This window comes from Ascaphus truei, chromosome 1 (assembly GCF_040206685.1).
Source record: "Ascaphus truei isolate aAscTru1 chromosome 1, aAscTru1.hap1, whole genome shotgun sequence".
NCBI classification, from domain to species: domain Eukaryota; kingdom Metazoa; phylum Chordata; class Amphibia; order Anura; family Ascaphidae; genus Ascaphus; species Ascaphus truei.
The window spans coordinates 43314294-43340543 of record NC_134483.1 but is presented as its reverse complement, the minus strand read 5'-3'; the positions used below and the strand labels follow the sequence as shown (position 1 = coordinate 43340543).

At 47.2% G+C, this 26250-nt stretch overlaps 1 protein-coding gene across 2 annotated transcripts in view; it reads left to right on the top strand.

The window, feature by feature from the left end:
- NARS1 (asparaginyl-tRNA synthetase 1) overlaps positions 1–14215 on the top strand; it is a 58718-nt gene extending 44503 nt beyond the window's left edge. For both annotated transcript variants that reach the window (XM_075587050.1, XM_075587058.1), the window contains 7 exons: positions 2460–2681; positions 6428–6627; positions 7026–7161; positions 8171–8284; positions 10446–10577; positions 10843–10974; positions 12144–14215. In XM_075587050.1, the coding sequence (XP_075443165.1) occupies positions 2460–2681; positions 6428–6627; positions 7026–7161; positions 8171–8284; positions 10446–10577; positions 10843–10974; positions 12144–12275 (1068 nt within the window). In that variant the 3' untranslated portion in view covers positions 12276–14215. The remainder of the gene's footprint in view (positions 1–2459; positions 2682–6427; positions 6628–7025; positions 7162–8170; positions 8285–10445; positions 10578–10842; positions 10975–12143) is intronic.
- Positions 14216–26250: the final 12035 nt, after the last annotated feature.

Sequence of the window (26250 nt, the reverse complement as noted above, 5' to 3'; positions counted from 1 at the left end):
TACAAAGCATTAGTAAGACCACACTTTGAATATGGAGTATGATTTTGGGCACCACTCCTTAGAAGATACATTATGGAACTAGAGAGAGCCACCAAATTATTAATAAAGGGGATGGACATTCTAACTTATGAGGAGAGGCTAGCTAAATCAGATTTATTTACATTAGAAAAGAGGCGTCTAAGAGGGGATATGATAACTATATACAAATATATTCAGGGACAATACAAGGAGCTTTCAAAAGAACTATTCATCCCACGGGTAGTACAAAGGACTCGGGGGCATCCCTTTAGGTTGGAGGAAAGGAGATTTCACCAGCAACAAAGGAAAGGGTTCTTTACAGTAAGGGCAGTTAAAATGTGGAATTCATTACCCATGGAGATTGTGATGACAGATACAATAGATTTGTTTTAAAAAAAATGTCCTGCCCTTTTTTGATGGAAAAGTATGCAGGGATATACCAAATATGTAAACATGGGAAGAATGTTGATCCAGGGAGTAATCTAATTGCCAATTATTGGAGTCAGGAAGGAATTTATTTTCCCCTTATGAGATATCATTGGATGATGTTTCACTGGAGTTTTTTGTTCGCCTTCCTTTGGAAGTCGGATATAGGATAAAGTATCTGTCTAAATTTAGCATGGGTTGAACTTGATGGACGCATGTCGTTTTTTTATTTTTTAACCTCATCTTCTACGTAACAAGTGGTTTCCAACCTGATTTTGGTTAAGGAACCCTATGTGAAATGATGGGGAACCCCAACCCTCTCTAATAGCGCGTCTGAGATCAGGTGCATTGTAAGGAACCCCAACCCTCTCTAATAGCGCGTCTGAGATCAGGTGCATTGTAAGGAACCCCCAACCCTCTCTAATATATTGATCAGATATATTGTAAATACTCCTGTATTTGGTACAATTTTCAAATTGCCTGAAATTTGAAGGGAACAATTTAGGGATAGGGATGCCCGGGGAACCCTGGTTGAAAAACACTGTAATAGACGTTATGTGATCTCAAATGCAATCATTTGTTATTGAGAACATTTCTGATATACAAGGGGTGTGGGCCATGGATGAATGATCCAGAACCCTGCATTTCCACACTTTTGTTAAACTTAATGTAATTCTATAACACACTATTAGCATATTGTTAAATTAAAATGCCTATTTTTTGTACTACAAACAAGCGCAAACCAATAGTAAATAAAAAAAACTGTGAATAAAACGGCTTAACGTGAAATGAAAAAACTTAAAAGAATAATAAATAACAGATATCGCCCTAAAGGAGAGATGCAGCTCTCTCAGGAGATGTTGCCCAACATCTAATGTAGCAAGGGTAGTACAAACTTCAAAGCACAAAACTCTGCATATTCATGAAAAAGCAAAAACATACGTAATGCAAATGTGCTAATAATATGGTGAATAGGTACTATGAAGATCTTATAAATGCCCACTCACGTGGTGTCGGAATAAGTCGGGTGTTTTCAAAATGAAGTCTGAACTTGATCTTTTGGGACGTGGATGTGAAATAGCCTCCCAGACGTCATTTTGAAAACGCCCGATTTATTCTGACACCACGTGTGTGGGCATTAATAAGATCTTCAGAGTACCTATTCACCATATTATTAGCCCATTTGCACTGTGTATATATATTTTCTTTTTCATGAATATGGAGAGTTTTGCACCTAGGCGTTTCTGCTGTCTCTTTTTTTTTTTTTGTACTGGTGGGTATATGAAGCTATGGACGTGCTGATCTTTCATGTACCCATATATTCAGACTAAATCTAGCCTAGAAGCCATCTCTGCAAAATAGGCACCAGTATTTGATGCACCTATTACATGGTCCTACAGAGACTCTCAATGTTCAATACACATCCTCCAGGCATACCAGTGACTAATGCAGAAGCCTCAATGACAAGTAAAGAAACCCCTAAGCCATGGGTGACCAACTCCAGTCCTCATCAAGGATATCTCTGCTTCAGCACAGTCATTCTGACTGAGCCACCTGTGCTGAAGCAGGGATATACTTCATATCTGACCTGTTGGTGGCTCTTAACGACTGGAGTTGGCCTCTCCTGCCCTAAGCCCTAATGGCCAATATAGATTTCAATTGCCAAAACAGACCTAAAAACCAAGACATTCCCTGAGACCACCATGACCTCCCCACCCTCATGCCTACGTATCTGCATGGACTTGCACCTTCTCTGTTTAGGGCAGACGGAGAAAATGCATGTAGAAATACTTTTCTAGGTACACCTGCCACTTATCCCACTGCTTTTTGCAGTCGCACAATGCCTTGCACAGCTTTCCGGAAGCCGAGCAGCGATTGCAAATTGTACCGCCAACAGGATGGTCCTTCATGCCCGATTCCTCCAAAATGTTTAGGTTGCCGAGGCAATTCTGTTTTAACCGTATCTGCAGACTACGAATTATTTTGTATGTCGCCTGATTGTTGATCTCCTGCAGGCCCCAGGAGGCCATGAGCTGGCCTGTGATTACTGGGAACTGGTTGGCTTGGCTCCTGCTGGTGGTGCCGATAACCTGATCAATGAAGAGTCTGACGTGGACGTTCAGCTCAACAATCGTCACATGATGCTCAGGGGAGAAAACATGTCGAAAATCTTCAAGGTTCGCTCCATCGTAATCCAATGCTTCCGGAGCCATTTCACTGAACGTGGATATTATGAGGCAAGTTCGATTTTTCAACCTATGTCTTCATTGTCTAAATCAGGGGTGCACAAACGTTTCGTGCTGCCCCCCCTAACTAGTTGCGGTGTCAAATCAATTGATGGTATAATTTGACGCCGCGTTGCCATGGTTCTGTGTCCTGAAGCCGGCTGAATCTCGGTAAGTAGAGGTTACAGAGGCCTCCTGCGGTCCCCCGGCATTTAAATGAAATGCTTTGGGGGAAGAGTGTGGGACCTCTGCAACCGCCCGCACCTCTCACCCCCCCCCCCCCCCCAGGCTTATATTTGCATAGACTTTTTTTAAATTATTATATAATGTAGGATTACCTTCAATAAAACCAATAAATTGTCCTGCAGGTTCATCTAAAAGGTGTTTGCTCTGATGGGTTATCACCGCAGAGAAAGGTGTTCCGCTCTATCTACATGGTCATACTTAAGTATTCAGTAATACTCAACGTGAAAAGCCCCCTAAGGCCTCTGTGGCTTACATAGCACCATGCCTGGGCACCGCCCCATACTGTCCAAATAAAAAAACGCCAGTCACATTCAGAGCCAGGGTCTGTATATTGGGGGACGCCACTGAGATTCCTAGCCAGGGTCTGTATATTGGGGGACGCCAGTGAGATTCCTAGCCAGGGTCTGTATATTGGGGGACGCCAGTGAGATTCCTAGCCAGGGTCTGTATATTGGGGGACGCCAGTGAGATTCTGAGCCAGGGTCTGTATATTGGGGGACACCAGTGAGATTCCTAGCCAGGATCTGTATATTGGGGGACGCCAGTGAGATTCCTAGCCAGGGTCTGTATATTGGGGGACGCCAGTGAGATTCCTAGCCAGGGTCTGTATATTGGGGGACGCCAGTGAGATTCCTAGCCAGGATCTGTATATTGGGGGACGCCAGTGAGATTCCTAGCCAGGGTCTGTATATTGGGGGACGCCAGTGAGATTCCTAGCCAGGGTCTGTATATTGGGGAACGCCAGTGAGATTCCTAGCCAGGGTCTGTATATTGGGGGACGCCAGTGAGATTCCTAGCCAGGGTCTGTATATTGGGGGACGCCATTGAGATTCCTAGCCAGGGTCTGTATATTGCGGGACGCCAGTGAGGTTCCTAGCCAGGGTCTGTATATTGGGGGACGCCAGTGAGGTTCCTAGCCAGGGTCTGTATATTGGGGCACGCCAGTGAGACTCCTAGCCAGGGTCTGTATAATGGGCCAGTGAGATTCCTAGCCAGGGTCTGTATATTGGGCCAGTGAGATTCCTAGCCAGGGTCTGTATATTGGGGGATGCCAGTGAGATTCCTAGCCAGGGTCTGTATATAGGGACGCCAGTGAGGTTCCTAGCCAGGGTCTGTATATTGGGGGACGCCAGTGAGACTCCTAGCCAGGGTCTGTATAATGGGCCAGTGAGATTCCTAGCCAGGGTCTGTATATTGGGCCAGTGAGATTCCTAGCCAGGGTCTGTATATTGGGGGACGCCAGTGAGATTCCTAGCCAGGGTCTGTATATAGGGACGCCAGTGAGGTTCCTAGCCAGGGTCTGTATATTGGGGGACGCCATTGAGAGTCCTAGCTAGGGTCTGTATATTGGGGGACGCCATTGAGATTCCTAGCCAGGGTCTGTATATTGGGGGACCCCAGTGAGGTTCCTAGCCAGGGTCTCTATTGGGGGACGCCAGTGAGGTTCCTAGCCAGGGTCTGTATATTGGGGGATGCCAGTGAGATTCCTAGCCAGGGTCTGTATATTGAGGGACGCCAGTGAGATTCCTAGCCAGGGTCTGTATATTGGGGGACGCCATTGAGATTCCTAGCCAGGGTCTATATTGGGGGACGCCAGTGAGATTCCTAGCCAGGGTCTGTATATTGAGGGACACCAGTGAGGTTCCTAGCCAGGGTCTGTATATTGGGGGACGCCATTGAGATTCCTAGCCAGGGTCTGTATATTGAGGGACGCCAGTGAGATTCTGAGCCAGGGTCTGTATATTGGGGGACGCCAGTGAGATTCCTAGCCAGGGTCTGTATATTGGGGGACGCCAGTGAGGTTCCTAGCCAGGGTCTGTATAATGGGGGATGCCAGTGAGGTTCCTAAGCAAGGGTCTGTATATTGGGCCAGTGAGGTTCCTAGCCAGGGTCTGTATATTGGGGGATGCCAGTGAGATTCCTAGCCAGGGTCTGTATATTGGGGGATGCCAGTGAGATTCCTAGCCAGGGTCTGTATATTGGGGGACGCCAGTGAGATTCCTAGCCAGTGTCTGTATATTGGGGGACGCCATTGAGATTCCTAGCCAGGGTCTGTATATTGGGCCAGTGAGGTTCCTAGCCAGGGTCTGTATATTGGGGGACGCCAGTGAGATTCCTAGCAAGGGTCTGTATATAGGGGGACGCCAGTGAGGTTCCTAGCCAGGGTCTGTATATTGGGGGACGCCAGTGAGATTCCTAGCAAGGGTCTGTATATAGGGGGACACCAGAGAGGTTCCTAGCCAGGGTCTGTATATTGGGGGACGCCAGTGAGATTCCTAGCCAGGGTCTGTATATTGGGGGACGCCAGTGAGGTTCATTGCTGGGTTTTGTATATTGAGGGCATTTTACGTTAGATTTCTTGCAGGAAGGACATTTCAGGTCTGTATGTGTATAGAAAAACTAGTAGATATGCTTTTCTTCTAACGATGACGAGTAGGTTGATTCCCTTTAATAAAATGTATGACTGGCTCCAGTCACTGAATGGATTAACGCAGCAGTCCATGCTGGTCGCCATTTTTGTTTTACATTTAATTTTTTAACTTGTTAATCTCTCTCTGCCTTTCCAACACCGTTTTTATCTTTAAAAATCTTTTTAACACTAAAGATGCAAACTAATAATTAAACTCCTATAGGCTTTAGGGGGGAGTTACTGTTTTAACCCTCTGGGCGCTGTCGGACGTAGTTACCCTGTAATGGGGTCTCACTGCGGGGGCTCCATCACGTAGCGTCTTATTTTATATGCTCATTTTCTGGGGAGATTGTGCTCTGAACCCGATGTGATGGGAGTACTCTTCTGTTCTGTTAGTGACCCCACGATGACGTCGTCGCGCAATGCTGGCAACTGGTTCCCAAAGGGCTAAAGGGGCACTTCATTTTAGCAGATTTCCAGCAACAGCGAAAATCTAATTTTGCTTCCTTTTAGGAAGATTTGATCACCCTGAAAGTAACGGTCTTATTACACCTTGGGGGAAATAACTATGCGTTGATTTTTGCCGAACACTGGATTCGCGTGTATAAGCGACTTCTGCTTGTGATCACCTCCATATTACTTTGCAAACAGGACACTAGAAGTGACCTGGCACAAATCTCATCACCAAAAGACTTTAGATAAAGATGGTATAAAGAAAAACACTTTGGTTACCATAGACCTTAGTTCATTTTAATCCTCGGCAGGAATGTTGTCATGCATAAATAGTGTTGTATTACGCCGCATAGCTTGCCAAAAATAGCTAGCCCAAAGTAGAATATAGAAGTACACAATAGCAAGAATGAAAAATTTTATTTTATAAATGAAAATGTAAAGAAGAAAATAGTTAAATTCACAATCGCATAACAACTTTAGGAAAAACCCTATGAAGCATACTGTATATCGCTTTTCCCCCTCTTTGTTACACTTACCAGATATAGTGCTATAGCGAGGGTAATGTTCCCTGCTGCGGGAATGTGACCCCGAGGTCCAATATACAAGAATGGCTCTGTCTCTAAGAGGAAATGTGTTGTCCATTTCACAGGTGACTCCGCCAACTCTGGTCCAGACTCAGGTCGAGGGTGGTTCAACTCTCTTTAAGATGGACTACTTTGGGGAAGAGGCTTTCTTAACACAATCCTCCCAGCTATACCTAGAGACCTGTATACCAGCGCTGGGAGATACCTTCTGCATCGCCCAGTCCTACCGAGCAGAGCAGTCGCGGACACGGAGGCATCTGGCAGAGTAAGCAGATAGCACTGTGAGATGTGACCAGCCCCCTGCTTTCTGTGCCCTTATTGCAATGACACGGGACACATGGATCCGTTTTACTCTATTACAACGAAAGGGAATTGGAAACGACATGTTGGCTACCTGGGGGAAAAAAACATAATTCTTAACCAACTCCAAAACGATCCCTGTGAGTGATTCCTTTGTTGACTTGGTTATATGGAGTCATTGTAGCAGAGTAGTTCCTGTGCATGTGTTAAATGTATTTCTGCCATTGTGGTGCACGGAAAGTGACCATTACCCCAAAGCTTCTACACGGAACTTGCCGTCTTTTGCATTGCGGAAGCGGTGACAAACACGTTTACCGGTATGGATTGTCACACCGCTGTTTCTGCTGCCGCCTTGTGTTTCAGGTACACACACATAGAAGCCGAATGTCCCTTCCTGACGTATGAAGATCTGCTTGACCGCCTGGAAGACTTGGTGTGCGACGTGGTAGACCGAGTCTTAAAGTCTCCCGTGGCAAACTTTCTCCATGAGCTTCACCCGGTATGCACGGCAAAAAACCCACGTATTAGAGCTTCAAGTGTGTTGTACTTTTCTAAGAATAGTAAATAAAAATATAGAGGCTGTGTTTAAAGACTCTTGACCAGTGTTGAACCCCCATATGCACAGCAGGCCCCCTCGTGACAGAAATGTAGTATTTGTGAGTCAGGGCCTGATTGGCCCCATGGGTGATCCCGGCTCCTTCAGGACCAGTAAATATACACACCCAGCGGGAGCAATGATGTGGCGTGCAAGGTTATTAAGGACAGGTTCCCACTCCCTCGTTCTCTTCCATCTGTGAATGGTGAAGGGAGCCAAGCCCCCACATCAAAGCATCCCGGCAGGAGTGGAGGATCCCTCCCACTTGCCACTTTGTTTGATGTGCTTAAGGCCCATTCTGTAGCGCCTGCGCTTGCTGCGCCGTGCGCGCGTGGCATTTATAGTTGCCTGACGTTAGTAAGTTAGTAAGCCAGGGATGATGCCAACAAGGAGGCTGCATCCGGATAGTTTGGGGGGGGGTTGGGGGGGAGACAAGCAATTAGTGTATTGGGCAGTGTCGAGACTGTGAGAAGTAGATTTGCATAAGAGACTAGGCACAAGCTCAATTAAATGAGGATCATCCCATTGGGGGCCACGAGAGGACAAGTGAACTACAGGGGGGAGAGAGGAGGTTACAGTGAAAGCAGGGTGGGAATAAAGAGAAGATACATGGTGAGTGAGGGGAATGGTATTGGACGTCAAAGCTTTTTACTTTGACGATAGATGCAGCATCCTGTATTAAAACATTTGGAAATTACTGCAAAGATATTTTAAACTTCAATGTAGAATTGGACCACGTGATGTTTATTATCGCGGTCGGCCTCTAGCCTGTGATACCAACCTCCAGTCTAGTCACTGGATCCATTCATTTAAGACAATCAGTTTATCAGGTAGGTGTTGCATTAAGAAACGCTTGCAGTTGACTGTGTTAAGGACACACAAAGCCAACCACACAGTATGTTTTCTTTGGCAGGAATTCAAGCCCCCAAAGCGTCCTTTCAGGAGAATGAACTACTCTGATGCCATTATCTGGCTGAAGGAACATGATGTGAAGAAAGATGACGGCACTTATTATGAATTTGGAGAGGTACTCTGCTTGTATAAACTCTTTAAGTGTGTGTGTGTGTGTGTGTGTGTGTGTGTGTGTGTGTGTGTGTGTGTGTGTGTGTGTGTGTGTACGCACACAGATTGTTGATATATTGACTACAACTTGGGGGGAAATTATGCATTTGTCAGATGAAGCTAAACCCTGTGACCCCCTGTCGGCTCTCCCCTTCCCCCTTCCCCCCTCTCCTTGCCTTGTCTGGCAACGTGACGGCACATTACCCCACGGTGTCGTCAGATGCCGCTGGAGCCAAGGGAAGCTACAGAGACTGCGTGCGGGTGCTCCCCCTGCATTTATTTTAAATGCATTTAAGAGCACCGGGCCTCTGTAAGCGCCACCCTGTCCCCCCAGAAAATTTTGCGCGCCCCCCATTCCCACCTCCAGTTTGCGCACCCCTGATCCAGACAATAGCTGTGTTTATTATTTGTTGCTAATGTTAATGGTTCAGGGATGTTTTGTTGTGGTCAACAGCTTGGATATAGCTAGCTAGCTATTATATGTATGGGAAAGGTAGTGGTGAACAGAGCTGAAGCAACCAATAGCATGTTGTTATGGCATCATATTGCAAAGATGCGCAATTTTTTCAGGCTCTTTTACCCCAAATTATCTTTCCATTGGGGCTTTTAACAATTATTTTGTTCTGAGTTGCAGTTCCCTGCTCTTCCCACTAGGTGGAGTCGGAGCCAAGATAATGCAACATTTCATTCAAACAAGTTCCACAATCACCCAAAAATATGTTGTGGGAATTAGATTTGGAAGAATAGTTATCGAGTTTGTAGCTGTATTTTAGCTGTCAAATAGTCAAAACAGGCACACATTGAATGTGAATCCTTCATATCTTTTTCCCTACCAAGCTGTAGTAATTAAATGTAACCCTGTTATCACAATTGAATTGTAACTTTCCATTTCCGATTTATTATTTAGAGATGATGTATAATTCTGATTTCATACACGCACTGAGTTTGTTAGGCTGTCAATGTATAATTTTAATGTTCCCTTCCGCAGTTCCATATTATATAATTATTGTAGCAGATAACATTTTCACTTGTGAGCCCATTCACATCTTGGACAGATCTGCAACCCTGTATTTCCCCATTAACTCCTAGCATACAGTGCTTTCACTGCAGCCAGGGATTCTGGGTAATGACATGCAAATTAGCACTCTGTCACTTTTTGCTGCTTGTCCATTTTAACATGGACCCCTATACGCTTATGCCTGCTGTATTATACAGCTTTTCAGCAACGCCTGGGTTAAAGAAGTGCACCTTTTGGGTTTGGGTGTGATTATTAGATCATCATTGTATAACTCATTTTAATACACACTATTTTCAAGTATCTAAAATACAATGAATCCTATCTTTTATTTTCCTTAATTAACTAATTTGCAAAGGTCATAGCCTTTCTAAGGTTGCATTTACATTTTCAGGCTTTTGGAGATTTTAAATTCCCCTTGTGGAGGTCTCGTGGGCAGAATTGTTACTGCAGCAGTAGCCTTTGGAGGCATTAACTTCAGACCTTAAGTTTCAAATGCTTAGGTTTAAATGTACTTTAATTTTTCTGTGTGTTGAGTAATTGCTGCTTTAACTCCTTTGCAAACCAATATAATTCCTTGCTCATCAGCCAGCAAGTTACTGCAGGGCTTTGAGATTCCCAGAAGAGGGCAGTATGATTGGACATATAATATTCATGGCGTACAATATGGGTTTCTGTCATGCATGCATTGTGGGTTTCCACCCACAAATACCCAATGAATCGATCAATACATTCTTGCAGTGTAAAGAGGCTGACCATAAAACAATGCCATGCTTAATGGTAGATAACAAATACTATGTAAATGCTTTGCACCTAGGAAGTTCAGTTACCGTCGGGAGATCTAGTGCTCTGCACTGCCCTGCACCTCTGGCTGGCAATGACTGAGTTTTAACGGTTGTTGCGTGTACAGGACATGGATTATTTGGTAGGAAGTAGAATTTGAGTCTAAAATTCTGCATATCAATACAAGTTATGAATGTAAATATAGCTTCTGAAGTCTTGTTAGTTTATCTGACTGTCTCCACAGTCCTGCTCTTTGTTAGGACACATTCTGCTCTAAAAGTTCTCTTCTGCCGCCACGTATATGCTAACATTCTCGCTTTCACCTCAGGATATCCCAGAAGCCCCAGAGAGACTGATGACAGACGCCATCAATGAACCAATCTTGCTGTGCCGCTTCCCTGCCGAGATTAAGTCCTTCTACATGCAGCGCTGCGCAGAGGATAAACGCCTCACTGAATCCGTTAGTTCAACCATCATGTCTAGCAGATAATGCACAATGATTTCTGTGTTCTTGAATCGTGTGTGTGGATAGTTGCCTGTGTGGATATTTGCCTGTGATCTCTTTATCTACTAAATATAGATGCTCTTTAAACCCGCAGTTGATGATCACTTGCATTATCCGAGCTGGTCATGATGTAAGCAGACCTCTGCAGGGTCAGAGCTGAGGGTTCCCTCACGTAGAGCGTATTTTGGTAACACAAGCTGCACACTCTGTGTATCGTCAGGTTGATGTGCTGCTACCCAATGTTGGTGAGATTGTTGGAGGCTCCATGCGTATCTGGGATAGTGAAGAGCTGTTAGAAGGCTACAAGAGAGAAGAAATTGACCCTGCACCCTATTACTGGTATACGGATCAGGTATGAGGACTGGGTTTGTTATCCTGTGGCAGGAGATATTATGTGGTCAATTTAACATCGCTAGACGGTCACCATCCTACACAAGTCTCGGGTGCAATATAGGGAGCCTTAAACCAGCAGTCTCACTCCTACAGAAAATTAACAGGTCATCAAAATGATCTTTATTTAATACGAGGGTTTCGGTTGACTTCTTTCTTTTAAATTATTTATATTTCTGCTGTGCAAGTTCACATCACGATGCGTTATCTGTGACCTTATCCAATGCACACATTTTACATGCCACGGAAATTACACCAGTCATGTAAAATGTAATAAGTAAACCATCTAATGTGTTGTATGTCTGCCCATTACAAAAGGGGTTACAACACCCTCCCCCCCCTCTTGCACCCCCTTTCTCCTCTCATACTCCACCCCTCCCCCAAGCACACACATACACACAATACCACACACACACTATAATAACCCCCCCCACACACCCGCTATAATAACCACCCCCCACACACACACTAACACGCTACAATAACCACCACACGCACACTACAATAACCAGCGCACACACTATATAATAACCAACACACACTACAATAACACGCGCACAAATCCCCTTCAATACAGTAGCGCACCCCCCCTCCCCCCCCCCACATGCACACAATACAACACGCGCACACTTCTTGGGGATGGTCTCACTCAGACCGCTGACGCCACTCTGCACGCGTACACGGATGCTGTGCCTGACTTCCCAGGCGGGCCCAGCTTCTAGCGCCCACCGGAGGGGGAGAGACAGGCCACAGACCCGGCAAGAGAAGGGCCCGGAACAGCTGGGATGCACTGGGGTCCGGCAGGAATCAGAGACACAGCAGCTGGACTCTTAAAGCCAGTGCCCCGGGACCGTTGTCCTGGCTTTCTGCTAACTCTTCTCTCCCCCTTCTGTCGGTGGCCCTGGATGTCAGACCGTGAGTCCTATTGGGAGTGCTGTCTATGGTAAACCAGTTTTGACTCCTGTAAGACACGGAACACCGATTATTTGGGATCTTTTAAAAAGATACGGGCATTCCCATTGTATATGCATTATGTATTTAATAAGTGTATGTACTGAAATAATTTGCTTACGTTTAAGGACGCGCCAGCATGTGGTGATTGTTTAATTTATTTCTTTTTTTGGTCCACAGCGTAAATACGGCACATGCCCTCATGGTGGCTATGGCTTGGGGTTGGAACGATTCTTAACCTGGATCCTAAACAGGCACCACATCCGTGACGTGTGTCTCTACCCACGATTTGTCCAGCGCTGCAAACCTTAACCGTTCTCGCAGACATCCTCTTTCGCAAATAAAATGACTGCAATCCACGAAGAAGAATTGGTAGAGACCAAGGCTTGTGCTGTGTTCCTGTGCATAAAACTAGTGCGGGAAATGATTACCTGTCTTGCTGGGGAAATGGCTGCTTTTTATCATACAATTATGTGTAAATTCAATGAGGCGGGTTATTCATTAACATTGGTTACAGGTTAACGCAGCTAAAAAGCGTTACCTCCCATTCAAGTGAATGGCAGATCACGCCCCTCCTAGGTGCGTTAACCCAAACCTGGAGCCTGATCAATCTGAGGTAGTGTTTACGTTGGCATTTCCATCAGCCGTTTATTATTTCAGTCCTAAACATATCCAACCGTGTGTGTTCGCTGGTTGGATATCCATTATAAAGCCTTCATCCCGAGTATCTGTAAAACTAGAGTTACATTGTCTAGAAAGTGTTTTTGTAATACAACATTCATCCTGTTCTTGGTTGTACCACATTTAATGAGTTGGTGAATACATTACAAAGAGGATTTCTGGCTCTGTACTTTCCCATCGTAGAGCAGTTTTCTTACCACCTTCTATCTACATGACTTACCCTGTGAGTAAGTGCTCAGTGTGGGTATCCACCATCTGATGAGGTCAGAAGCTAAACACTTTTACCCTTAAGAGTAAGAGTATTCGATTACAAAGCTGTGCAGATACGTCACTTTCAGCATGTACTGCATATACATGGTTGAAGACCGGTATGTGAAATTGTTTTGCCAGTAATATATCAAATATATTGTAAAATTGGATATACTGTAGCATCCATTTTTACCATATACTGCACCATCCAATTGGATATACTGTACCATCCACCTTAAGTGAAGTAAGTCCTGGTGCACCAAAAATTATTTTTGAAGTGAAGGAACGGTGATTTTGTTTGCTGGTTAATGATTTTAAAACGGACAAAATGAGCCTTTGTCTGCACCAGCCTATTTTAAGCTGAATTTTTCTAATCTGATGACTTGAAGCAGAACATTTTTCTTGCCATATACTGAAGGCCACATTGCAGCGGTGTGAGCGAGGGATGAATCGGTGAGGATATGGAAACTGGAAGTCTGTTTTATATGACCATGAAACAGAAAAAAGCAAACTGCTGCACACCCGGATGTAAGCGTGTTTCAGACAAAGTACTAAACACCACCTTCTTGAGTAACCAGCAATGCTACATACCAGGAGTGGCCAACTCCAGTCCTCAAGAGCTACCAACAGGTCAGGTTTTCAGGATATTCCTGTGCTGAAGCAAAATTATTCTGAAAACCTGACCAGTTGGTAGCTCTTGATTTGGTCACACCTGTTAATATACTACGCTGATCCCTCTGGCAGATACGTTGCTAAACCGTCGTCCTGTTTTCCATGCCTTATTTATTCAGCACCAAATTGGTGTGATGTCCTTTGCCGACCTCTTCTGTAAACATTCCCAAGACACCGTTGTTAAACTTTTCCGTTCCTCACATAGCGCTATAATGACGTGCATAACAATTGTAGGTTGTGCATCCACTATAATACTCTTGAATCTTGCAGATCAAGGGAACATACTGTATGAACACTGCTTCTCCAGGAAACTAATACCATCTACTTGGGACCCAGTTAGGACTGACTTTGTTAAACTCTATTGAATTTATTAAATGATGTTAATTGTAGGTTACTTCCCCTTCATCTTCATCCCCACAAGGCATTGCATGCTGCTGATACCACATTGTGTAAGATCTACTAAAGTAACAGAATAAAGAAAATACTTCTCGCTGGAGACCTGTTTGTATTTGTGTATAAATTGGACACTTGAGTACATTTGCTCCATTGCGTTTGTTCGTATTAACCCTTTCATTACGGGGCTTGTACATATTTTATACTAGTAAGACTTGTGCCAGGATCTCGTATGATAAATAAAGATACGATATTGAGCAGTGTCATTTTGTGAAAAATAAGCAAAGTGGATTCAATGACCCTTGTGAGGTTGTATGTTCTCTGCTGGGGGGAAAAAAGTGAAAATCATTCAGTTTTACAGGCGCAGCAAATAAAAATACCACGTGTGAGCACATTCACGTGCCTGACCGGTCTGCAAACCTCCCTTTCCCCATTATCTCTTGGCAAACGGCTTCCACTGCAGCCAGGGATTCTGGGTAATGGCACGCAAAGGAGCACATCGTGTCCCTCTTTACTTCTCACCCATTTTAACATGTACCCCTGTAAGCTCATGCCTGCTGTAGTACACAGAATTGCATTCTTAGTAATTCTACCCACAGACAGCTGTTTCTACTGCTCGAGTGTCATCAGTGGGAGGTTGGTTACTGGTTTTATAGGTAACACCAGAGTGCTAAAAAAACAAAACACAATAACGTAGTTCTATTTCAAGTTAAAGACTTGGCAGTTTTTTCAAGTCTGTACTTTTTCAGTAAAGGTTTTTTTGAAGTGAAACTTCCTTAGTGGCACCTCATTCGAACTGGGGCAAAAATGGATTGTGGAGACAGAAATTAAACGGATGTGACGTCAGTGCTGGCAGTTGAGGCCGGGCTGTGTTCTGGCTCAGCCCAACACTGACATCACACCCGCTCAAAAAATCAGATGCGGCGGCGCCGCTCCTAATGGCCGCAATTCCCCCCACGTGCATTGCTAATGTACAGCGGCTCCCCGGGCTCTGTCCCAGCCGCGACATGCAGCGGCGATAGCCGCCGGCGCCGCTCCTAACGGCCGCAATTTCCCTCAGGTGGAGATGGACACAGGCGGCATCCGGGGCAACCCGCACCGGCTCCTGGGACCAGACCTGCTCTCTGTCCCAGCCGCGCGCTCTGCCGGGCTGCAGACTCCACAGAGCCCCCCTGCGCATGCGCTGCAGATCTCACTCGGGTACAGGCAGCAAGGGGACCTATTTAGCCACCGCCAAGCTCTGCGCCATTCCCCCCCACACGTCCGCTGCCATGACGCGCATGCGCTGTTCCCCGCGCCCGCTGACATGCCGCGCATGCGGTAGCATGGCGACGCTCACGGACGCCACGGCTTGGAGACCTCTCTGCGCTGCTTCACATGCCTGCCTCCTGCTTGTAGCTGATCTCCGGGCCGGTCACCGACCCCCTGTCCGGCGGGATGTCTGTCTGACATGGAGACCCGTGCCCTGCTGGATATCTGGGGGGAGGCGGACGTGCAGGGATCCTGCCCGTCCCAAGTCCCAGGATCCTGCTTCTCCCCCTGGACCCCCTGTGCAGGGGAGGTGAGCAGGAGGAGGAGACCTAGGAGCTGAGGGGGGCCGAGGAGGAAGACGAGGAGCTGCCCCACCCTGGGGAAGTGGGGGGCCCGAGTCATCCTAGGACAACTTCACAGGGAGAGTTCTTCCTGCTACACCGAGCACCCGATCAAGATGGAGGAGGGGCCCAGCGTTGCCATCCGTCATTCATATATACTCGTACTCACCTCCTGTGTCACACACAGTCAAACACACCCTGTGTCACACACACGCGCACTCAGACACACTGTCACGCGCACACTCAGTCGCACGCACGCACACTCAGTCACACGCTTGCACACTCACAGTCGCACGCACGCACTCAGTCACACGCACACTCAGTCACACGCACACAATCACACGCACACACTCAGTCACACGCACACTCAGTCACACGCACACACGAGGAATTCACACTTAGCTATTTGCACTAATACAGGGGATGTGTGCCGAGCATGCGCATTCTAAGTCAAATTTATTTGCGTTTTGTCAGTGAAATTGTATTTTGATTTTTAATTAAAACATCACCAACACAAATACAATTTCTGTGACAAAAGTCAAAGAAGTTTCACTTACTATGCGCGTGCACATCACACACAGCTTTTTTTGTGTATATTTGGTGGGTGTTTTTTTGTATGTATTTTGGGGTGATTTTTTTTTTTTTGGTGTGTGTGGTGCGTTTGCAAGTGATTATCTTGTGGTTGGCAGCTTATCTGTATCTGGGCAGAACACACATCGTGATGGGAATAGTTTGCCACGGTCAGTATTAACTTACACTCACAATCGCCTAATGTGTTGGATAGTGAGATCAGAATATGTTCTTAAAAGTGACATGCCAAATTCAAATGTGTTTTAACATGGTCTGTATTTGGACACAACACCAAAGGAACATAGTTCTCTCTGACAGTGTACTGCATTTGGCGACCTTTGTTAAATGATGTATGTCACTGTTATATTACTGCATATGCAACTAGTGCAGGGGTAGCCAATTCCAGTCCTCAAGAGCTACCAACAGGCCAGGTTTTAAGGATATCCCTGCTTCAGCACAGGTGGCTGTCTTGGAGCCACAGAGTTATCTGTGCTGAAGCAGCGATATCCTTAAAACCTGGCCTGATGTATGGTATGATCCTATAGCACGGACCATGTTTGTTTGTATATGTGTGCTTTGTGCTACGTGCCTGGATCCTCTTGTACCACACAAATGACATGGAAGGCTGAGGAGACTTAAAGAACATTCTGCAAGAACAAGATGTTATGGTGCCAGATTAAAATGAAATGGGTTAACGAAACGTCTGCTTAATACACCATGTACAAGAAGTGGTCAAATCTACCGTATCAAATGAGACGTGATGCTGACCACAAAGAAAAGCTAGAAGATATTCCTTTTGAGAAAAGGTACATACTTCAAGACGTAGATAGGGCTACACGTCTTAATGGTGGATGATCTTGCAATGCATTTATGAACGTATTGTTGGGGTCAAAGAATTATGGAAGTTACGCAAGTTCTTTATAAAATCAATTTGCCATACGGCTAACTTAACTATCGGGTGTAGTGCATGTAAATATTTACCAGTGAAATAGTGGGAAATCTGTTTGGACAGGTTGGCAAGGCATTAATGTGGGACAGAAGTAGCGTATGTAATCAAAGCTTCAAAGCTGCTTTAAACTGCCTGCCCTTTTCATGATTGTTTCATCCGAATCATTTTTTATTTATTTTTTTTGTTCAGAGACCGGCTGAGATCCATCTCTTCCAGCACCGGTGAGAGACAGGCTGAAAAAGGCGTCTGTACAGTAACTGGAATGTGTGACCCCTCAGCAAAGATTCCCCCAATATATGTATTATGGGGGCAGTGTGCCATCTATTCCTACTGAAATTAAGGTTATTTTGTTACCATCAAACTCCAAAATATAATATGGGGCAGGTGGCCAGAGGTGCATTAGGCCGAGATTATATGCATGGAGCACATGCGCACGACCGTCGCGCATATGTGAACTCTGCTTCAGGAGATGTTCAGGTATCAGGAAGGCGTGTCCGTGAGTGGTTCGCCATCATTGGCTGAACCGTGCACGTCGCGCAGCAAAGACAAATTTATTGGTCTTGACGAGAATCGCGCGCACTATGCGCCTTCATTGGCATTCGTTTGTTCCGGCGGCATGCGCACGCGTGCTGCAAGTAAAATCGTGGCCTTAGACTTTTTGCACTACTACTTAATCACATTTTAATGCCCTGAAGCAGCCTCATTTCCCCACTAACTTCTGGAATCCATATCTCTTTGTACAGGAAGATTACTGTGCAAGCTCTGTGCTCTAGACAACGTTGCTTTACATGATGCAAGTTCTGGCCATATTGATATGTAACGGTCAACTCTAGATTACCAGGCAGCTAACGCAGAACTCTGTATGATACCACATAAGGTAATTAACGTCTTCACTGCCATTGGAATTCACAATGCATGGCAGTAAAGAGGTAACATTTCACATCCTTTGGGACAGGGCCGGCCTTAGACTTTGCGGGGTCCAAAACGGCACACTGGGAGCGCTTTTCTCCGTAAAAAAAAAAAAGTTTAGGGGACTTGCCTTGATGAGCTGCCCTCCTCCGACAGTGTCACAGCAGCATGTGACATCACGTTGCCATGGCAACACGTTATATGACTTGGCGTCCTGTTGACTTCAGTCACTATGGCAATGCTACGCTACAGGCGACGGTCCCACTCCGGAAAAGGTAAGATTCTTCTCACAAAAACTAAACCACACACACCTCTGTGAGAAGCGGTTCTGCCAGTCCGTGGGCCCCACGCTCCCTCCTCTCCTGTCAGCGCTAACCATCTTGAATCAAAACCAGCCTTTTCTTAAACATCCAACAGGGTTTATATTAACCAATTCCATGTTGTTTTAAACAAAATGATGTATGAAGTAGACAAATAATTAGTAATTAAGAGTTGGGATATATGAAAAAGTAAGTGAAACCTGGGTTTTATCAGGTAAATTAAAGGGGATAATTAGAATCAGGTGTTTAAATAATTAGGTAGATCTTCAGGTGTGCATTTGGGAGACCCAATCCTCTAAAGAACTGAAACTTTGTAAGTTTGGTCTTCACCGTACAGGTGTGTGGAAACGCATTATGCAACGATCAAAAGAAATCGCTGAGGATCTCAGAAAAGCAGTTATTGATGTTCATCAGTCTAGAAAGGGTTACAAAACCATTTCTAAGGATTTTGGGCTCCCCAATTGATTGTCAGACAAATGGAGAAAGTTCAAGACCACAGTCAGTCTAGCCAGGAGCAGTCCTACCAAAATCCAAGAACAAACCGGCAAATCATCCAAGAAGTCAAAAAGAACCACAGAGTAAGATCCAAAGATCTGCAGGCCACACTCGCCTTGGCTAATGTGAGTGTCCATGACTCTCAACTATCAGAAAAAGACTGAACAAGAATGGTGGATAGCCAGGAGGAAACCACTGCCCTCTAAAATGAACATTGCTGCCATCTGAAGTTTGCCAAAGAGCACATAGATGATCCACAAGACTTCTGGAACAATATTCTCTGGACAGACGTGTCACAGGGAGAACTTTTTGGTCTCAATGAGAAACGTCATGTTTGGTGAAAACTAAAACTGCATTCGAACAGAAGAACCTCATGTCATCAGTCAAGCATGGTGGTGGGAGTGTAATGGTTCGGGACTGCTAAAGACCACTTGAGGCTTAGGGGGTAGGAAGGTTTTCAAGACAGAGTCCCTTAGCAGATACCCCAATGCTTATTGAGAACTTTAGTTATAGTTGGGGCCAAACTGCTATATTGTGTGATAAAGGGGAGAAGTTCACATTTGATTTTATCTGACCTCTTACTCTTTTTGTCCATATTAATTAGCCCCCCTGTCTACATTATCAACCTTTGAGATGACCTTCTCTACCTCTCTAGGTTTATACTGCCTTTCAATAAATTTGGCCTTCATATCTTGTACCTGCTCCTCATACACATGTTGTTGGGAGCAGTTCCTCTTAATTCTGAGGGCATGTCCCTGCGGTATGTTTCCCAACCATCTTGGGTGGTGATGGCTGGATGCCAGCACATAAGTGTTGGCATCCACTTCTTTGAAGTAGGTCTTAGTTTGTACCACCCCATTTTCTACATATGGAGACAAATCAAGAAAATTCACCATATTTTTGATCATTTGTCGATAAATAAATGTTGAAAAAGTACCACGTTTTGTGTCATTTGTTTGATCAGGTTATTTTTTATCTATTATTTGGATTTAGGATTAAGATCTAATAAAATGTTAGGTTTGGAATATGTGAAATATGAATTTTAACAGGTTCACAAACTTTTTCTCGCCACTGTAAGTTTTCAAGTTGAGCTAAACCCGGGTGTGTAATCATCACCTACCAGATCCTTACATTCCAAAAATAAAACTGAAACCCTTAAGATAAAACAAAACTCGAACATTATTTAGAACCAAAACACCAGGCCAGCTGCCCGTCTGTAGGTGTTTCTCACCCTGCCTTTTATTTTTTAACATTATTTAAAAATGTTCAGCTTTATTTTAGTTTCCTGATTGCTTTTGATTGTATACTTATTTTAAGGGCTTATTCTGTAAACTGTGACAGCGCCGATAAACCCCTGAGCATTTTGTACGGTTTCTAATTATATTTTCGCATTTTCCTGGTTACTTTGAGGTTTTTTCTCCAAACCAAACCAAATAAATCAAGTTTTAGCAAAACCAAAACATGTGTGAAAGTGCCCACCCGTAGTAAGTATTTTTGCTCTGGATTATAGGTACTGGTGCAACCTAAAGGCTCTATACTATTAAACTGTAAAGTTGTTCATGCAGTGACCTCTGCTGTGGAAAGTAACAGCACATTTCTGGTACAGTGGTTTGAGTGGCAGTCTCCAAAGAAGAGAGAGGATTAAGGAACATTATGGCTCTGGGTGATAAAGCCCCCCCCCCCCCCGAACCCATAGCGCACCTACCGTGAAAAAATATTTGTTAGCACGCAACTTTTACTTAACTATTTTCTTATTGTGATACAGAAAAAAACATTACAATGCAACCTGTTTATTTTTGAGTGAGTGACTGGGTGGGTGAGTGACTGAGTGGGTGTGACTGGGTGGGTGAGTGACTGGGTAAGTGAGTGACATGTGGTGACAGTGTCTGGGTGGTGGGTGACAGTGACTGGGTGGTGGGTGACGGGGTGGTGGGTGACAATGACTGGGTGGTGGGTGACAGTGACTGGGTGGTGGGTGACAGTGACTGGGTGGTGGGTGACAGAGACTGGGTGGTGGGTGACTGACTGAGTTAAGTGACTGGGTGGGGTGGGTTGAGTGGGTGACTTACCTTGACTGGGTAGGTGCCGCTTCCTGCTTCCTTGCTGCTTCCCCCCTGCCCCCGATGTCCTCTTGGCAGCTGCCCCATTACAGGAGGGGGAGGGCGCAGGAGGTGGGCTCGGGGAAAGCACAGGAGGGGGGCGCACGGGAGGTGGGCAGCTGGGGGGACGGGACAGGAGGTGGGCAGCTGGGGGGGGCGCGAGATGCAGGGCGCCTGCAGCATCCTCGCGGCTGCTGTTGGGTTGGCGCGCGGGAAGTGAGCTCTGGGGGCGGGGCGCGAGACTGGCAGGCGGCTGCAGCATCCCCCGCGGCTGCTGCAGCATCCCCCGCGGCTGCTGCATGGGGCAGGAGGCGCACGCGGGGATGCAGGGGTTGGCGCTTCCCCGCCCCCGTCCCACTTTGGGAGCGGGGGGGGGGGAGGGGTAGGGATCGAGGAAGCGAGGGGGCGGGGGAGCGGGCCAGGCCCACAGGCAGGGCCCACAGGCAGCAGGCAGGACACCCTGCGGGACCTCGGCTCTACACATGTGCAATTGTCCCCATTTTTTTAAAAAAACTTTTCAAAAATATATATAATGGCCAGGGCCGCGCGGCCGGGCCCCCGACTCACAGGGCCCGGGACACCCGTGCCTTTTGTCCCCCCCCTATTGGCGACCCTGGGTGCCGCCACACCACGCCGCACCAAATAAGGGAATTTTACATTTTCTCTGGGTTGGCCTTCAGTAGAAGGTGGCAACCCTGCTTCCCAGTGCTGAAGAAGAGGTCTGCTCCATTCAGATGAATAAGACTAAAATAGTTTCTCCAGAAGTAGCATAAGACTCTACGGAGACAAGACATAAAAGTTTTGTGCCATGTCTGAGACAGCCCGGATAGAAACCATGGTTATTACTATACACAGATCGGCAAGATTTAGTAACAGCGTTTATATGTAGGGAGAAGGAAAGTAACCCCTAGGCAGCATATTTGTGAGACTGTGTAATAGAGAAGAGAACAATGGGGTTTGGTTTGGGAGGGAATATGATCCATCCTGTTTTAGCTATGTTACATTTGAGGTGACAAAAGGCAATCCAGGCAGAGACAGCTGATAGACTGTCATTTTTGACTAGACCTGTGGGTGTATGGTCAGGATGGATTTCCGTGGAGGATTTTCGATTAGGCCTGATAGGCCCAAGTAGGGGGCGCAAATTTCCCTTTTTTACCCCAAATACAAAGGCCCCACTCTCTTCCCCACTGATTGCCGGTGGAGGCACCTGTAAAGTTCTTACCTTCTCCTGCAGCTCCGCCCTCCTCCAGCGGTGTGGCGTCAAATGATGCTGCAACGTTTCATGGTGTTATTGCCATGGTAACGCGACATCGACAAGACAAGGCCATTTGCACCTTTTTTATCCGGATCATACATTGAGCAAAACAAGTTAATGAAATAAATTGTAAATGTATTCACTGGAAAAGGCAAACACAGAATGTTACACAAACTACATAAGAAAAGACACACTTACTTGGGAACTGGGGTACAAAACTATACTCTCCTAGATGCAGGGAATCTTACCTAAGAATTTTCCCCAAACACTGAGATTTTAGCTTGTCACGTCCTGTAACTGAAATCAGCTTGCAGTTCCAGACGCCACCCCTCCCCCTCTCCCATGTCGTGGTGCTTAGAATCTGGGAGAACTCCCAAAATCTGATGGGCACAGAGGTTTATAATACCTCTGAGTTTCATTCACAGAATACTACCGCTATCAGAAGCGTGAGAACATTCTCAGCAGCCAATCAGAGCAGGGTTCATCTGGCTGATGATGTCAGAGGAAGGGGCATGGCTATCAGCAGGGAAGGCTCCGCAGAGTCTAAAAGAACCCAAATGGCTGTCGGGGCTTTTTGAAGTGAAACTTCTATAGCGGCAACTACCACATGAGAAAAATTCAGTGGCAGTGAATGGACTTGATTGATGCGGAAGTCAAGGTGACGAAAGTGACGTCACTGCTGGCAGAAGAAACCACCAGCAACATTCACTGCCACTGAATTTTGCCAGCAGCAGGAGGAAGGAACACACACATGTTACCGTGCCCTGTTGCCTCTCACGGCTCCTACTCCGGTAACGGGGGGTTGAGCGCGCCACGTCCCACGCAGCAACGCCAGACGGAGGGGGTGGGGGAGAGTGCTGAGCGCACACGCACGTTACCGTGCCCTTCAGTACCCCCCTGTAGCCCCGTACCTCCGACGGGGGGCTGGCTGCAGCAGGAGACACAGCCGTGTCCGCAGCTCCGCCTGGGGGAGAGAGTGGGGGCTGCTCCGGCCGGATACCACCGCAGGGGGAGGGCTGCTCAGGAGACCCAGAAAGAGCCCCCCATGTCCGCAGCTCCGCTGGGGGTGGGGGGAGTCAGGAGAGGGGGGGAGGGCAGGACACAGACAGAGAGACATACACACGCTGACTGACTGACACACACTGACTGACTGACACACTGACTGACACACACACATACACACACACACACACACACACACACACACACACACACTGACTGACACATACACTAACTGACACTCATATACTGACTGACACACACACACTGATACACACACACTGACTGACACACACATACACACTGACTGACTGAGACACACACACTGACTGACACATACACAGACTGACACACACACACCCCCAGTGATGTGCCGAACACCGCCCCCCCCCCCCCGAGTAATGTGCCTTTCCTCCCCAGTGAGCTGCCAAGCACCCCCCCATGTTCCCGTTCCTTCGCCGGGGGGCTAGCTGCAGCAGGGCACACAGCCCACATCTCCGCCGGGGGGAGACTCAGACACAGCCCCCCGTGCCGCAGCTCTGCCGGGGGTGGGGTGAGTCAGGAGAGGGGGGGGGGGCGCAGGACACAGACATAGAGACATACACACCATACACACTGACTGACACACACACACTGACGGACACACACACAGGTGTCACAGGGGGTGACAAAGGGCACTGGCGTCCCAGGCCCCGTGTGTCAGGGGCAGGGCCCGCTCTCCCCCCCGCTCCCAACGTGGGACGGAGGGGGAAGTACCTGCTCCTCTTCTGCGGCCCACTCCCAACGTGGGACGGAGGGGGAAGTACCTGCTCCTCTTCTGCGGCCCGCTCCCAACGTGGGACGGAGGGGGAAGTACCTGCTCCTCCTGCGGCCTGCTTCCCTCCCCCGCAGCCAACTTCCCGCGCGCCCACCGAGCCCACCTTCGTGCCCCCCCAAGCCCACCACCCGTGCCCCCCCCTAGCCCACCTCCCGCGCCCCCTCCCCCAAGCCCACCTCCCGTCCGGGGCAGCTGCCGCAGGGATATCGGGGGCATGAGAGGGAAGCGTCCGGCGGCAAGCTGCACCCACCCAGTCAAGGTAAGTCACCCCACCCAGTCACTGTCACCCACTGTCACTGTCACCCATTGTCACTGTCGGTCACTGTCACCCACCCAGTCACTGACTGTCACTCACCCAGTCACTGTCACCCACCTAATCACTGTCACCCAGTCACTGTCACCCACCCACTCACTGTCACCCACCCACTCACTGTCACCCAGTCACTCTCTCCCACAGTCACTGTCTCCCACCCACTCACTGTCTCCCATCCAGTCACTGTCACCCACCCAGTCACTGTCACCCAGACACCCAGTCACTGTCACCCAGTCACTCTCCCACCCAGTCACTGTCTCCCACCCACCCAGTCACTGTCTCCCACCACCGTCATTCACTCACCCACCGTCATTCACCCACCCACCCACCCACCTTCATTCATTCACCCACCCACCCACTGTCATTCATTCAACCAACTGTCATTCATTCACCCACCCACCTACTGTCATTCATTCAAACACCCACCCACCCACTGTCATTCAAACACCCACCCACCCACTGTCATTCATTCAAACTGTCATTCATTCACCCACCCACTGTCATTGATTCACCCACCCACCCACTGTCATTCACCCAACTGTCATTCTACTGTCATTCACCCACCCACCCACTGTCATTCACCCACCCAGTCACTGTTATTCACCCACCCAGTCATCCACCCACTCACCCACCCACCCAGGCAGGCAGTCACATGTCTTTTGTTGAAAATATAAAAATAAACAGGTTGCATTGTAATGTTTTTTCTGTATCACAATAAGAAAACAGTTAAGTAAAAGTTGCGCGCTAAAATATATTTTTTCGTGGTAGTTGCGCTATGGGTTCTGGGGAGGGGGTGTGTGCTATGGGTTCGGGGGGAGGGAGGGGTGCGCTATGGGTTCGGGGGGGGGGGGGGGGCTGCTCCTTTCATTTGTCCTGGGCCCCATGATTTCTGTTGGCGGCCCTGCACACACACACAATGACTGACACACAATGACTGACACACACACACACACACACACACACACACACACACACACACACACACACACACACACACACACACACACACACACACACACACACACACACACACACACACACACATTCACTGACTGACATACATTCACTGACTGACATACATTCACTGTCTGACATACATTCACTGACTGACACACACTGACTGACACCCATACACTAACTGACACACACTGACTGAAACACTCACACACACACTGACTGACACCCCCCCCCCCCCAGTAATGCACCGAACACCGCCCCCTGAGTTATGTGCCTATCAACCCCCAGTGAGCTGCCGAGCACCACCCATGTCCCTGGGTGGTGGGGGGCGGGGGGGGGGGGGGAGGGGGTGCTGGCTGCAGCAGGAAACACAGCCTGCAGCTCCGCTTGGGGGTGGACTCGGACAGAGCCCCCCGTGTACGCAGATCCACGCAGGGGTGGGGAGAATCAGGAGAGAGGCGGGGGGGGAGGGGGGCAGGTCACAGAGAGAGACATACCCACCACACACAGAGAGAGACACACACTGACTGACACACACACAGACCCACACACACACACTGACTGACACACACACACAGACACAAGGAATTCAGTTACTATAAATATAGACGTGCAAATAGCTAAAACATGCGATCAAACTTCTTTGTGTTTTGGAACTGAAATTGTGTTTTGATTTTTAATTAAAAACATCACCATCACAAATACAATTTCTCTGCAAAAGACAAAGAAGTTTGACTTAAAATGCACGTGCTTGGCACACACACACTTTTTTTCCTCTGCCCCTCCTTGCTACCAAATGGCCCGACACCTCTTGACGTCCTAGATCCCCTTTGAGGTCAGATGGCTAGGCAGACATCATGTCTCCTATGCAAATGCCTAGGCTGACTGCATGGATTTTTATACACACAGTATAACACCCTCTGAACCATACTTTAATAAAGTATAAACCTTGGGGAACCTTATATACGTGTTGGAAATTAGTTGGGGATATCTGGGTTTGAAAACCAGGAGTCTGGG